At 50.7% G+C, this 15332-nt stretch overlaps 2 protein-coding genes across 3 annotated transcripts in view; both read right to left on the bottom strand.

The window, feature by feature from the left end:
• LOC122386095 (glutamic acid-rich protein-like) overlaps positions 1 to 2542 on the bottom strand; it is a 36414-nt gene extending 33872 nt beyond the window's left edge. Inside the window, exons 1-2 of the mRNA XM_043374918.1 lie at positions 2127 to 2542; positions 365 to 675 (exon numbers count right to left, since the gene is read on the bottom strand). Coding sequence (XP_043230853.1) covers positions 365 to 662 — 298 coding nt within the window. The 5' untranslated portion in view covers positions 663 to 675; positions 2127 to 2542. The remainder of the gene's footprint in view (positions 1 to 364; positions 676 to 2126) is intronic.
• A 656-nt stretch (positions 2543 to 3198) lies between these two features.
• On the bottom strand, positions 3199 to 12834 carry LOC122386092 (zinc finger protein 497-like). Of its 2 annotated transcripts, none has more exons than XM_043374914.1 (5): positions 12778 to 12834; positions 10477 to 11152; positions 5156 to 6554; positions 4433 to 4616; positions 3199 to 4007 (listed from the first exon to the last, which is right to left on the bottom strand). In XM_043374914.1, the coding sequence occupies exons 2-5, from the start codon at positions 11149 to 11151 to the stop codon at positions 3716 to 3718; spliced, it is 2550 nt and encodes an 849-aa protein (XP_043230849.1). In that variant the 5' UTR covers position 11152; positions 12778 to 12834; the 3' UTR covers positions 3199 to 3715. The 2 variants fall into 2 exon arrangements, with proteins under 2 accessions (XP_043230849.1, XP_043230848.1); XM_043374913.1 differs by lacking the exon at positions 12778 to 12834 and adding an exon at positions 11819 to 11937.
• Positions 12835 to 15332: the final 2498 nt, after the last annotated feature.

The raw sequence follows: 15332 nt of genomic DNA, 5'->3' as shown, positions 1-15332 counted from the left end.
TAGCATATATTAAAAAGCATGTGTCCCTCATCCCTGGTTATTACTTATTTCCTTGATGATCTAAAAGGGGCATCATTTTCCCCCTTGTCGGCGCATTTCCTTTCCATCACCCGACACATACGTATTGCGTACACGACGTGCCAACCGCAGTGATGCGGTTGCGGGACATTACTGACCAGAGTCGGTGCCTGAGAAGGGCGGTGCTACAGCTGGTCTGTGGGGGTTATTTAGGTTATTTACAACAAACCTCAGTCGGTACCTGTGCAGGGCAGCACTGACAGTCTGTGTGTGAGTGTGTGGAGCAGCAACACCTGTCTGTGTCACGCAGTACTGACGATCTCAGCTGTGTGGGACCAGTACTGACCGGTGCCGGCGTCGCGTCGGTCCCGGGCCGGGTAGTAGCGGCCGGTGCCGCCGCTGCTGGCGCCGCCGGCCGAGCGACTGTCGTAGTACCCGCCGCTGCCGCCGCCGCTGTAGCCGCCGCTGCCACCGTAGCCACCACGGCCGCTGCTGCTGTAGCCAACGCGGCTGCTGCCGCTGTAGCCGCCGCCGCGGCTGCTGCCACTGTAGCCGCCGCCGCGGCTGTAGGAGCTGCTGTAGTAGCCCCCGCGGCTCCCGCGCGGCGTCGTGCCGCCCCGACTGTTCGGGTAGTAGCGAGACATGGTCTCTATGGCTCTGCAAACAGCAGCAGGCATGTTACCATTACATAATACAATACATAAAATATGGGCTGTTCATATTTCTGAATTCAAGAATTCAGCACAAAGGCATTTAAACATTTTCACATAGTTTTAGTTTTAGGTCAGATGCTCTAAAAATAAAATAATATATATGTCGATCCCCATAGGGTTTTTTACTCCTTTCCTATCACACTTCCTTAACAATCTGAGAGGAGTTAAAAAAAACTAGGAGCACTATTTCTGGACAGTCACAGGACCATTTCTGCAAGGAAATCAGCTGTTGTCACACTATAAATCATACTCCTACAGCCTCCTCTAATCTCCTCTAACCTCTCTAGTTGAAAAAAATGGTTCCATGCACTCCTCCAAGCTCCTGTAGGCTCCTCTTAATCCCAACTCTGACCACCACTATACTCCCCCTCCTCATCCCAGACAAAAGCTCAACTTTGAGAGGAGGCCAAAAGCAACATATATTGGTGCACATAATTTATGCAACTATGGTCGATAAATGACATTTTGATTTGAGTAGGTATATCTTGCCACTGAACATACACAAACAGCTGGATCCTCTGACGAATGTTCTGAGTTGCCTCAAAGACAGCACTCCTCCAAACTCATCCAAGATTCTCTTGTTTACTTTTTTAGGGGTGAGGGGTTGGGGGGGGGGGGCAGGAAGGAAGAATTAAAACAGAACAAATGTCTACCAAAGCCTACTCTAGAAAACAACTGTAATTTGGGATGAAGGAGAAGAATAATAGTGGTCAGAGCTTCACCAAGCCTTAGAAGTGATAGCTGACAGGAGCAATTTTATTGGGAATGGCTTAAAAAGGTTGGCGGTGTGGGTACCTATTCATATACGATATATATTAAGTCCGATCGCCAAAATAATCATAACAAGCATGTCACACAATCTTCTTTGACCTGATTTCATATGTAATTCAGGGCGGCTCGCCAGTTTGAGCACACAACAACCGGGGACGGGACATCTCGACCCAAAACCTTTCCAAAACTGCCAGCAGGGGAATCTGGTGCTAGATTGACTGAAGTGCCAAACATATTCTGTGACCATCATTAGCCAAAAATTATGCTGCTGCTTGGCGCCAAAAAAAATCAGCCACTGAATTGCCAGCCATGCACTGAATTTGGTGCATGCAAAAATATGCCGCATGTGCGCTGAAACTTTCCGTTAATCTCGCCACTATGCCAGACATATTCGACAAAACATGTTATTTTCAGTCTGGGATTACCCTAGCCTACCAAAGCACACCCTCGCCTCAATTTTCAAGACTTGTGACGAGGTTAGAAAATGTGGCCAAATTGATTAGGGTACTTTCCTCCCTTTTATTTTGGACTAGCATATTAATATAATGGACAGGAGCGAACAGGTTCAAAGAAAAGCATTTTCATGTATTGGAATAATTGAAAATGCATTAAAGTTCTTCTCACCTATAAGATAAATAACCGCAAAATCCAGCGACCAACGCACACACACAACGCACACAACTTCTCCTTTCCACACGCACGATTCATTAGAAGTCGTTCACCCAGACATCACTAACTTCGATTTATGACGTCATTATCATACTGCCTGTGAATTGGCCGATATGATTTTAACATCGCAAAGTCTATACATCATGTAAGATTTTTTCTTTGCATGAAGTGTGAAAAAGACAGCAAATACAAAATATGTCGAGATAAAAACCTCTCTGAATAATGTTAAGATAATTGTCATTCAAATGAACATGTGCATTTGGAAATAATGCGCATTTGTCCTCATGACGTCATATTTACAAATGAAGATCACAGAATACTATGGACGCAAAAAGCCGGCGTCCGAAAATTTTATTTTACAATTACGACGCGGTGAAAAGAAATCCGTTACTAAATTACAGTTTCTCAGCATCTGTATACTTAAATATAGATAATATAAGATGATAACCCCTGTAACGACGCAAGTTCCATCGCATTGAAACTTCCCCTAGTATAAAGGATTGTTCTGTCCAGTGTCCTCTTATACATGGCCTTGATGTTCGTCATTCAACTCAATCTAACACATCAATATCGTCAATAGTAGTGAATGAATGAGCTTTTTCTTTTTTACAGGTGAAACAGGCTTGCAACGCTTGCAACAGGCACACCTCTACTGGCAGTCATTCAATAACCTGACCGCTACATCCTGACTTGACCACTTAACTTTCATACAAGCATTCCGCGGCCGCCAATTTCACAGTTTTGTTACATCAGCCTCTGAGGAATGAGGAGACCCTTCCCCATGAACAAAAGAAAGTGCCCAGAAGGCATTTCAGGCATTTACCATTTGCGCATCTTCCGAAAATTACAAATTTTGTCGTTCCACCACAAAGAAAAAGTAGTACACCCTATATATGGCCATGAGTACACCCTGAAATGACCCCGTCCCACGGGGACCCGCAGCGTCCTCACTCTCAGTCCCGCATCACATTTCTCGATGTCAGTGCGGGAACCGATCCGAGCGTAATATGTATACATGCCTCGCTTGCCGTAATTCTCATATAATGATCAAAAACACCACATAATAACAATGAACATGGTCATGACGTGATTGGGTCGAGCATCGCCTCCAAACACGGTCGGCAAAGACACCTGGTCCCAGACGATCGGCAACATGCGACCCATCATGTAAGTAGCAGAGTCGAGACACTTGATACAGAAAATGCACATCAGAGGCACTTTTTCAGCGACATCGAGTAGCGAAATCTGGCATGCGTTTGAGGAACCTAACTATCGACATAGGTACTCGGAGTCGGCTCCCTGAAGTCAGCATTTCACGTCAGCAACGGTCACTAACGCAGTCATCACAACCAAAAACCTGCTGGTTACATCCTGTCAATAATTCAACCAAAAATACCGTACTCCTTCCCACTGGAATGTCGTGTCGATATAGCCGAATGCAGCGACCCGACCCTCTCAACCCACTCGCGTCCCTTTCCCTGAGTTTGACGGTAGTTGGTATCTGAGCTAGCAGCTGCCCCTCACCCACCCGTCTCCAGCGGTCCTCACAATGGCCCGAGCCCGGGCGCCGGCTGTCCGCCGCCGTCCCCCGCCGCTGCCAGCTCCGCCGGGCGGACCGGGGGAGGCGGCGGGGGATGCCAGGGGGCGCCGTACGGCGGCGGCACAGCCGGCATCTGAATCTGCGCCGTGCCGCCGCCGGGAGTGCTAAGCTGCACCTGGATGGGCCCGAGCGGCGCGGCCGCGGCCGGTGCGCCCGCGCCCGGACCGGCCGTGCACGTCTCGCTGTGCCTCTTCAACGAGCTGAGTAGCCGGAATGAGGCGGAGCAGGAGGAGCACCTGCGGGAGAGGGCGGACAACGTCACACCGGGTGGAGAACGTCACACCGGGCGGACAACGTCACACCGGATGAAGAACGTCACACCGGGCGTCAGATGGGCGTGGCCAGTCCGGACGATTTAGCTAAATAACTGCCAAACAAACTCATGATACTAATGAAATAAAATAGAAATGCAGAAACACGCCAAGACCCATCGTAGTAACATTCTGCTCCCAAATACCCCAGCAGTCACTGCTCACCACCCATACACAATTCTGAAAATATCGGAGCTCTCCTTCACCAAGTAATCTTAGCTTCACCGTCCAATATCATCCTTCCTCTACCGGACGCCCACTCAGCTCCGTCTACCCACACATCGCGTCTGGTACAGAGCCAAACCTGCTGACCTGTAGGGCCGCTCGCCGGGACCCCGCCGCCCGCTGACCTGTAGGGCCTCTCGCCGGTGTGTATCCGCTGGTGGACCGTGTACGCCGACTGACTGGTGAACTGACGGTCGCAGTGCGCGCAGCTGAACCGCGCCGGGTTCGTGTGCTGGTTACGGTGCGCCCACAGACACGAACGACGACCGTACGACTTGCCACACACCTCGCACGTGTACGGCCGCTGACCTGCGGAGAGCACGGGATGAAGTCACTGTGCGATTTACGCAGAGAGAGGGTCAGCTCAGATGTCAGAGAGGGCCAGCGAGGGTCAGATCAGATGGGTTAGACGTCGTGGTCGCAAGGTGTCGAGTTTGACCGGACCAGTTATCATATTGTGACCAAAAATCGTGTCTACTTAGATTACGTATGAAGCAATGCAAATATAGCAAATATAATATAATCATAAGCAAATATATTTATATATAGCTGCAATCGCTGTGAATATATAGCTGTTATAACTGTAATAGCGTGTCGGTTCCGATTTATATATCTTCCAAACGGTACGTTCAACCCCATTGTATGCCATAAATTTGTGACGTATCAGGCTCGAGGTAAAGAAACAACGTTTTAGGAAATAACAGTACCAACAAAAATAAAATATAAAACCTACTGAACACGATTCAGACAAAAAAAAGTTTTGCGGCAAAGCACAAGTTACAACCAAATCAGCCAAAAACCCTGGCTCTGGTCGACCGCCCAGTGCCCACACGTCCAGTGACGCTCACCTGAGTGTACGCTGAGGTGTTCTTTGTACGCGTCCTCGTAGGTGAAGCCCTTCCCACAGACGTCGCAGACGAACGGCAGCGGCCCCGTGTGGCGGGCGCGGTGCGCGCGCAGCGAGCGCTTCCTCATGAAGCCGTGGCCGCAGAACTCGCACGTGTGGGGCTGGTGGCGGCGCTTGTCGTGCGTCTTCATGTGCGCCGCCAGCCGCCGCGAGCTAGGGAACTCGCGCGAGCACAGGCCGCAGCGCAGCGTCCGGTTCTCGTGCCGCTCCAGGTGCTCGGCCAGGCTCTCCTTCAGGTGGAACATCTCGGCGCATAGGTGGCACTTGTGCGGCTTGTCACCCGTGTGAGTGCGCCGGTGCGCGCGCAGCGAGGAGAACGCCACGAACCGCTTGCCGCACTCATCACAGCCGTAGGGCTTCTCGCCCGTGTGTCGCCGCATGTGCTCGCGCATGCTGTCCTTGCGCAGCTGTTTGTGGCACACGGTGCAGGTGTCCATGTGGGCGGCCGCGTGCGCCGCCAGCGCCTCCTCGGCCCAGAAGCCCTGGCCGCAGAAGGCGCAGACGCGGATGTCGGGCGCGTCCGGCGGGTGGGCGCTGCCGTGCGCCTCAAGAGCCGCCCGGTCCGCGCACACCACGCCGCACTTGAGGCAGGCGGCCAGCTGGCGCGTGGACAGCTGGTGCTGCCGCGTGTGCCGCTTCAGCTGCGGTAGCTGCGAGAAGGCGCGTCCGCAGAGCGCGCAGCTCCACAGCACGGCTGGCGCGCACGAGGAGCGGTGCTGCGCCAGCTCGGCGGCGTCCGCGAACCCCGCCCCGCACTGCTCGCACCGCGGGCCCGCGGGAACAGACTCCTTCTCGTCCGATTCCTCCCCCGGCTGTTCTGTGGGAGCGGCCGGACGGCGACGGCGCAGCGCCCGCCGCGGGCCGCCCGCGCCCTGCTTACCCGCGCTGACACGCAGCTCTTTGAGACTCTCAGGGTCCTCCGGGGCTGCCGAGTCCCCTGATTCGGCAGGGTGTCCCGGCTCGTCCAGATCACCTGCTGTGCCGCCGGTATTATCTCCACCACTGTCCGAGAGCGACGCTGGATCCGGTGCAGGGGACTTTCTCGGACACGGGCGCCCAGACGCCAGTGGCGAGACAGTGGAGTCGTCAGGGGTGAACGGAGCTACACATGTGACGTCAGAAATGCCCAAACGATCAAAAATGACGTCGACATTGACGGCAGCACAGCCGGTGATGTCCAAACTAGCCGGAACGCCTCTGGTGATGTCAGCAGATCCTGGAGGCCGGCTGATGACGTCGGAATCCACCGGAGTGCCGCTGCTGGTTCGACCACGAGCACTGGTGATCGCAGATGGATCACCGTCCACTTGATTACGCCGAGATCGCTTTGCCGGCCTCTTCTGAAAAAGTAAGTAGGTAGCAACACTAGCGAAAATATTTGGGAAAAACACATAAGCACGGACGCAGAAATGGAACTTAATTTAATCGTTAAAAAAGAGGGCATCCAGGCCAAAATATCCAGAACTTGATCTTCCACAGCTTTTAGACAGATTGAAGACGAGAGACGAACGTCTTACCATAGACCTCTACATACCTGGACTGGACACTCGAATCTGGCGAATTGCATAGTGGCCCTAAAAGTAAAACGTTATATCTCGGGAACTAGGTCAGGTACGATGTTACAGTCCTCACTACTGGGCAGCCCTATTCATCAAAATTTAGGGCACACGTGTGTTGAAGCAATACCATGTAATAGGCCACCGTGAGCACGTGGCACGTGAGGGATGTTTTCGAAAATGGTGCATCAGTATCTCTGGAACGGCTGAACCGATTGGCCTGAAATTTGGTATGTAGTCTGGTACACCACAGTCAACACTGCAGGAAGGTCGAATCTTGGTATACCAGTGCACGTGCGCACGTGCGTACCCCTTTTTTGTATCTCAGGAACCACTAGGCCGTTGGGGATGAAATTTGGTATGTAGCCAGACAACACATAACTGACAATGACGCACACTCGATGCTTGGCCTATCGGTGCACGTGCGCACGTGCGTACCCCTTTTTTGTATCTCAGGAACCACTCGACCGATTGGGCTGAAATTTGGTATGTAGCCAGATAACACATACCTAACTGATTATGACGCACACTCGATTCTTGGCCTTTCGGTGCACGTGCGCACCCCTTTTTTGTATCTCAGGAACCTCTCGACCGATTGGGATGACATTTGGTATGTAGCCAGATAACACATAACTGATAATGACGCACACTCGATACTTGGCCTATCGGTGCACGTGCGCACGTGCGTACCCCTTTTTTGTATCTCAGGAACCTCTCGACCGATTGGGATGACATTTGGTATGTAGCCAGATAACACATAACTGATAATGACGCACACTCGATACTTGGCCTATCGGTGCACGTGCGCACGTGCGTACCCCTTTTTTGTATCTCGAATCTATGGACTGATTGAGATGATGTGTTATGTTGCCAAGTATGAATCATTTGCCACAGGCAGACACGTGGAAATCGACATGACGCTTTGCGTATACGTCCGCTTTGTATCTCGGTGAGCACCGCAGTGTTTGTAATGGTTTGTTGCTGTCCCCAGCTACTATTTATTAACAAACTCTGCTACCCAAAGTTGAAACAACGCTATGTCTACTGATAAAATAGAGAACAAAATTAAAGCCTTGCTATCAGATTACGTATGCACAAATCAACAACTATCGCTGTTCACTGAAGAAAAAAGCTCGTTACAAGGTTTTGCGGTACATTCTGTTGCATTTCGATAAAGCATGCTTAAATTGTTGGTTTGAAGACAGGTTGTAAAATGACAACCAACTTATTTTTGTTTTGTTGTCTGCTTTATGTAGATCTGTATTTATAGCAGCGAATATGAGTCTTCTCATTATACAGTATATAACCAATATAAGCACGGTTATGGTTGTAACGACCCACAGGTAGACGTAGATTCATGGCCTAGTCAATATAGACAAGTAGGCAGTAGACTCACCAACTGAATGTTAATTAGTATGTTAATTACAACAATGTGTTAATCAACATATGTTTCTCTTCGAATACACTGGCGTAGGGGCTGTTTTCTTTCATGTTTTTTTTCAAAATTAAGTCCTTTTTTCAGCCGCGCGGAGGTATTTTGCAAAAATCGCACGATAACTTGCAGTGCGTGGCATTGGAAGAAAGTAAATACCAAAAAATAAATTTGTGATAAAATCTAGGCAATGCGGGCTTGGACAATGCTTTGTTTATAACCAAGGTCTTATATTAAGTACCACACTTTCTGTGTGGTGTACTGTGTGGTATACTGTGGTGTGTACTACATGCTCAATTTCATCCCAATCGGTCTAGTGGTTCCTGAGATACAAAAAAAGGGTACGCACGTGCGCACGTGCACCGATAGGCCAAGTATCGAGTGTGCGTCATTATCAGTTATGTGTTATCTGGCTACATACCAAATGTCATCCCAATCGGTCGAGAGGTTACTGAGATACAAAAAACGGGTACGCACGTGCGCACGTGCACCGATAGGCCAAGTATCGAGTGTGCGTCATTATCAGTTATGTGTTATCTGGCTACATACCAAATGTCATCCCAATCGGTCGAGAGGTTCCTGAGATACAAAAAAGGGGTGCGCACGTGCGCACGTGCACCGATAGGCCAAGAATCGAGTGTGCGTCATAATCAGTTATGTGTTATCTGGCTACATACCAAATTTCAGCCCAATCGGTCGAGGGGTTCCTGAGATACAAAAAAGGGGTACGCACGTGCGCACGTGCACCGATAGGCCAAGCATCGAGTGTGCGTCATTGTCAGTTATGTGTTGTCTGGCTACATACCAAATTTCATCCCCAACGGCCTAGTGGTTCCTGAGATACAAAAAAGGGGTACGCACGTGCGCACGTGCACTGGTATACCAAGATTCGACCTTCCTGCAGTGTTGACTGTGGTGTACCAGACTACATACCAAATTTCAGGCCAATCGGTTCAGCCGTTCCAGAGATACTGATGCACCATTTTCGAAAACATCCCTCACGTGCCACGTGCTCACGGTGGCCTATTACATGGTATTGCTTCAACACACGTGTGCCCTAAATTTTGATGAATAGGGCTGCCCAGTAGTGAGGACTGTAACATCGTACCTGACCTAGTTCCCGAGATATAACGTTTTACTTTTAGGGCCACTATGCAATTCGCCAGATTCGAGTGTCCAGTCCAGGTATGTAGAGGTCTATGGTCTTACGCATGTTTCCAGCTACAATAAACAAAACTGCTGTGTCAATTATTCCATAAGATATAACGGCAAACACAATGCTTTTGAGAAAAGCTCGAAGGTACGGACAAAATGTGGAAAGACAAGGAAACGTGGATTAACCCTATTAGTGGCAGGCTCCTGGCTACCCCATATTAGTGGCAGGGGGGGGGCTGTTTACGACCCCCCCCCTTGATATCTCGAGATCTAACCGGCCGATTTTCAAAATTCAAACGGCATTCGATTTGGCTCAACGAGATCCACATTTCTAAAAAAAAATGTCAATAGGGGGTAGAGGGGGGTAAAAACGGGCAAATTGCAGATACATTTTAGACTGTTTATCACGGCCAGGTTTCTGAACCAATCTTAACGCAACTTTTGCCGATCGATAGAGAATGAACCAGGAATTCACATGGATCCTAAAAATATGCATTTTCAAAAATCATAGGCGGATACAGATCATTGAGATTGGGGGTACACAAAAATATAGTAAATAAGGTTTTTGTTGGTACTGTTTCTAAAAAGGGTGGCAATGGTCTTGTTATGTTACAATTTTCTTATGAGAGAACGACTAAAATTGTATTGGTCATGCATAGGCGGTGTCAGGGCACCTATGTTGGGAGGTAAAAAATAACCCCCCTTTTTGGACGCCTGGATCCGCCTATTATAGCAAAAACGTGTCAAAAGAGGATGCACAATAACTTTGTATATGTTATCACATGATACCTTTCATTCACTGTTCGTAAAACTGGTGCAGCATCGTGATCTTCGCCCAAATGACTCGCTTCACGAATAGGACCCCCAATTCCCAGTGCTCTGGAGCCGCCCCTGGTAAAGTTATGAACTTGAAATTTTCAGGGAATGTGCCCAATTTAGATTTAGGAAAAGTCAGAAAATTTCAGCATCGTAGCTTCAGCGGTTTTGGAGATATTCCGGAAAAACCTGAGGGGTGGATAAAAACAACCCCCCCTGCCACTAATAGGGTTAAATGTAAGGTGATAATTTCACAAGCTATAACTGAATGTATGGTCTTTGCTACATTGAAACATTGCTTACCATGTGAACTTCGACTTCCAGGCTCGATTTATCATTGAGCTTTCCATTCTCCACACTGGCCTTTGCCGCAGCGGCCGCCGTATCGGTCGCTCTCTCCCCACACGTTTTACACAGAGGGATCGGAGCACCGCACGCCAGCCTCTGACTGTCCTCCTCCTCCTCAGCAACCTGCAGGCTCCTGAGCACTTCGTCTGCATCGCCTTGACTCCCAGCGGCGGTGGGCCGCTGCCGCGTCACAGCACTACGGTACGACTGCACGAAACTGGAGCGTACCGAGCGGCGCAGCGCGCGGCCGCGCACCTCCAGCGAGACAATGTCCTTCAGCAGCCGGAGGCAGGCGCCGCAGACGAGCGCGGCGCGCTGCAGCAGCAGCGGCGGTACGGGCCGCCGCAGCACGGCGCTCAGGCAGTCGTCCGCCGAGCAGCCGGCACCCACCGGCTCGGAGAGCGGACGGCAGTCGGCGCCGGACTGCTGCACCGAGTCGCAGATCAGACACCGCGCCTGCACGGCCGGACGCTCCCGGCCACCGTCCGAGCCTAAAACAGCTGGCGATGGGCCGCTGCCTGGACCGCAGGCGGTCAGGGTGGGTCCTCTGTCCAAGCCATAAGAGGCTTGGCCTGAGTTGGCGCCACTAGCTGAGCTTGACAGGATATCATCTGCAAAATTATCTGACATTCTGTGGAAGAAAAACATATTGTTAGCATTGTCATAAACAAGAGCACTTAGTCTAGTGGCAAGACAATAGCATCTATAATTGAGTCAATGGTGTCAATAATCACTTGTAGTTGTGCAAGAATTACCTGGCATCAGTTATATCTTCAGTTCCTGCCTACATCAAAAGATGAACATTGAACACTAGTGGCTGCAAGGGGGCATTTGGTTTGGAAAACTTGCCTGGTGGATGGAGCCCCTTTGCACAATCCCAAATTAGGTAATTATTTATTTTTCACATGCAAAGCAAGTGATATTTTTTTTTTAGAAAGACTGCTTAGATCTGTAGGTCTGTGGATAAAAAAATGGAAGCACAATAAAGGAAATTCTAAGTTGCTTTTTAATTTGCACAGAAAATACATTTTAGGAGTACCTGTGTGTGCAGTGTGCACCAATAGGCACAGCCAACAGCTAAAATAATGTCAACATGAGTTGCTACCAATCGCAACAGAATACAGATGGCTTTGACTGATGATTTTTAAATATGGAGTGATCCAAAGGAATACAGCAAAAGATGATCTTACAGGTGCAAGCAGAATCATACTTGTAAGCTACATTTCAAGTTTCATGGTAACCTGACAAACAGTTCCTAAGATACAGCTGTAAAGCTTAACCACTACTGACAACTCACATTGCTCTAGTGGTTGCCTGTATTTGTGCTGGAAGCATCCTTACCCTACTACATGTAAAATGGCTTAAACAGAACAAAAAGCTGAGTAGATCGAATAAATATTGTTTTATGCACCAAATGTATTTGTAGGACTATTTCTAGGCATAAATATAAGGGCTAATAAACATCAGACAGGAAGGATTTCACCATTGCATTCGCCTAAAGCTGAAACATCAGCTCTGTTTGGTCGCTATTTTTATATCAGTGTGCTGTCGGTTTTCCCCGGCCCTGTTTCACCACCCGACGCTGCGCGCGCTGGGAGCTGAGGCATACCCCTCCCCTGGGCCCTGATGTCACTCGAATGACGTTGCGTGCGATCCGGTAGCTTATGGTAAATCGTGTATTGATGAAGGAGCGCATACACTGAAGGTGGATCCAGAACTACCAATTGTGATTGGCAATTGAAGGGCATAAGTCCTACTTTTAATGACTGATTCAGAGGGGTGTTCACGGGCACCGCACACTGCTGCGTGCGGTGTGTGCGGTGCGTCCAGCAGGCGTGGGGGTAGGGGATGGGTAGGCAGCTCTGACGTCACGGCTGCGTGCGGTGGACGGTCCGCTGTGGCCAGTCCCGACCGGCCACAGCGATCGCTGTGTGCGGTGACGGAAGGCTGACGTAGGGACGCAGTGGGCGGAGCTTGGAGGCTGTGTGCGGTCCGACCGCACACAGGGCCCGTGAACAGCCCTCTGGACACTGCAAGGAGCTCAATAGGATGGAATCCTGGATGCCAGGGCCTTTAAAATTTCTGCAATTTTTGCATATAAGTAAATACCTAAAACTCCTCACTCCTCAGCTTTGAGCTTCCGGTTCCTTCATGCACACTGACACTGCTGTGCAGTTTGACCTGGCAACTACCTGAAAAACTAGTTGTTTTCTAATACATCATCATAATCAAGGCAAAATAACATAAAAAACTAACTTCAACTTCAAATCAAGAAATTATGCTGAAAGAGCGAGGCGCAAAACAATTGTTTACAAACAATCAAGCAATCGATAGACGTCTGTGGCGCACAATTGACATTTCTGTTCAAAATATTTGCATTATCCACGTCTGTCAATTCAGCAGCAACGAATATCAGCCTCACAGCAGCATATTTCGGGGTAATTCAGGCCCATGTCACTCCACTTTTGATGACATCATATGGGGGCCTCAGGACAATAATGGCGCGGCGCGCCACAATCGCTTCAAAGCTACTTGCCAACAGTTGCCATTTTTGAAAATATTATTTTGAAATAAAGTTCCAAGTAATAAAAATATTGTAATAAAGTTGTTGAATAAATCGATACCATATCTAAAAACTTACTGAAAAATGATTTATTCATAGTAAAAATATAAGCTCGATGCGTTTTTACGTTGCTTTCCTGCAACTGCAGAGGGTTTTTAAATCGTCTATATCTTCAAAACCGGCCATTTCTTAGCATATTGCTGCTCTTTTTTATCGCTAGAAAATTAGTTGCACTTTCTAATGACATCAATGGTTGAGCGATGTCTGTAGAGTGTCACCAACAATCTTCAAATGAAGTTAGTCATTTTTACGTTGTAAAGGAATGGAGTACCAGGGGCGTCGACGCGTAAGGAAAACTGGTCCGACTTTTTCTCGGGGGGGGGGGGGGGGCCACCGGTGGGGGCCCCCAGGTGTCGAACGGCTTCCCAACGTACATTTACATACATACATGAGTATACAAATGTATAGTGCAGGGGTGCCAATTTATGGAAACTGTTGCGGGGGGGGGCGAAGGCCGGGGGTCAAGGTACCCCTATCAAAAACCAAAGTCAGCGAATTGGGCCCACTATTTTTTCGAGAGAGGCCCAAAATCACATAAAAAAAAGCTAAATGTAAATAAAATTAATAACTTTCTGTTGGCGCCGCCCCCGCGATCCGCAGCAGGGGCCCCCGTGGCCGCAGCAGGGGCCCCCGTGGCCGCAGCTGGGCCCCCGAGAGCCCCAACAGGGGGCCCCGTGGCCGCAGCAGGGGCTCCCGCGGCCGCAGCAGGGCCCCCGCGGGCTGCAGGGGCCCCGCGAGCCCCAGCAGGGCCCCCCGAGCCGCAGTAGGGCCCGCATTCTGCAGCATGGGCCCCCGAGCCGTAGCAGGGCCCCCCCGAGAGCCGCAGCAGGGCCCTCTCAAGCTACAGAAGGGCCCCGCGAGCCGCAGCGGGGGCCCCCGTGGCCGCAGCAGGGGCCCCCGTGACCGCAGCAGGGCCCCGAGAGCCCCAACAGGGGCCCCCGCAGCCGCAGCAGGGGCTCCCGCGGCCGCAGCAGGGCCCCGCGGTGTCTAGCAGGGCCCCAGAGGCGCAGCAGGGGCCCCGCATTCTGTAGCAGGGGCCCCCCGAGCCGCAGCAGGGCCCCCGCGGGCCGCAGCAGGCCCCCGCGGTGTTTAGCAGGGCCCCAGAGGCGCAGCAGGGCCCCCGAATTCTATAGCAGGGGCCCCCGTGGCCGCAGCAGGGACCCCCGTGGCCGCACCAGGGGCCCCGTAGTCGCAGCAGGGCACCCGCGGGTCGCAGCAGGGCCCCCGCGAGCCGCAGAAGGAGCCCCCGCGGGCCGCAGCAGGCCCCCCGCGGTGTCTAGCAGGGCCCCAGAGGCGCAGCAGGGCCCCCGCATTCTGTAGCAGGGGGGGGGCCGAGCCGAAGCAGGGCCAGCAGGGGCCCCCGTGGCCGCAGCTGGGCCCCCGAGAGCCCCAACAGGGGCCCCCGCGGCCACAGCAGGGGCTCCCGCGGTCGCAGCAGGGCCCCCGCGAGCCACAGCAGGGCACCGCCTAGTCGAAAAAGTGGTCCGACTAGTCGGAAAAGTCGGACCGGTGTCGACGCCCCTGTGGAGTACCCCTTTCGAGCATCAGGGGTGACGTCACTCAGGATCTGTCTCTGATTGGTCGGCGGGGGAGTGACTGTACCTTCTATAGATGGCCTTGGGTAATTCAATTTGGCTCAGAATTGGTAGGTACACAGGACCTCCTCGATGCGCTGATTCCGAAAATGTGCGTCTTTGAGGTAGTATTTTGCACCGTTAACGAGTTAAAGGGACCCTCCCACCTTCAAAAAAGTTTATGAATTGGCATGAAAGTGATGTCGCTCGGTTCAGAAAGAGCGAAAACGAATATCTACCAAATTTCACCGAAAAATATTCACCGGTTTTCAAGATATTACACTTTTACTTTTGTTTACTTTTTTGGGATCTCCGCTGTTTCTAGCGGCTTTATTTTAGAAGTGCGGCGTTTGCGGCAGATGTTGCGCGCAAATAGCATATACCACCGCGTGCTACAAAACGTTTTAGTCAAACATTTAAAAATCGTTAGATATCTGCGCTGACGTCACACATTCAGAGGGGTATCCCTAAGCATTAGCCCCTCTGAATCAAAATGCTGCAATTTTGAAATTCAATATTTCCGATTTAAGGTATTTCTCGAAGTTGTGAGTGCCGAAACCGGTAATGGTGAGCCAGGGACCCCATTTTGGCTATCTCAACTCAAATCTAATGTT

Source organism: Amphibalanus amphitrite, unplaced genomic scaffold, assembly GCF_019059575.1.
Source record: "Amphibalanus amphitrite isolate SeventyFive unplaced genomic scaffold, NRLGWU_Aamphi_draft 000240F_arrow, whole genome shotgun sequence".
Taxonomy (NCBI): Eukaryota; Metazoa; Arthropoda; class Thecostraca; order Balanomorpha; family Balanidae; genus Amphibalanus; species Amphibalanus amphitrite.
This window is presented reverse-complemented; position numbering and strand designations above follow the sequence as displayed.

What these genes read in the sequence shown, in the direction of transcription:
- LOC122386092 (XM_043374913.1), bottom strand. Translation starts at nt 11,856, where the DNA reads ATGCTTCCAGCACAAATACAGGCAACCACTAGAGCAAT. An exon ending in ACACCTCAGCGTACACTCAG is followed by an intron (nt 4,617 to 5,155) that starts GTGAGCGTCACT and finishes TGCTCTCCGCAG; the next exon opens with GTCAGCGGCCGTACACGTGC. An exon ending in ACCGGCGAGAGGCCCTACAG is followed by an intron (nt 4,008 to 4,432) that starts GTCAGCGGGCGG and finishes CCTCTCCCGCAG; the next exon opens with GTGCTCCTCCTGCTCCGCCT.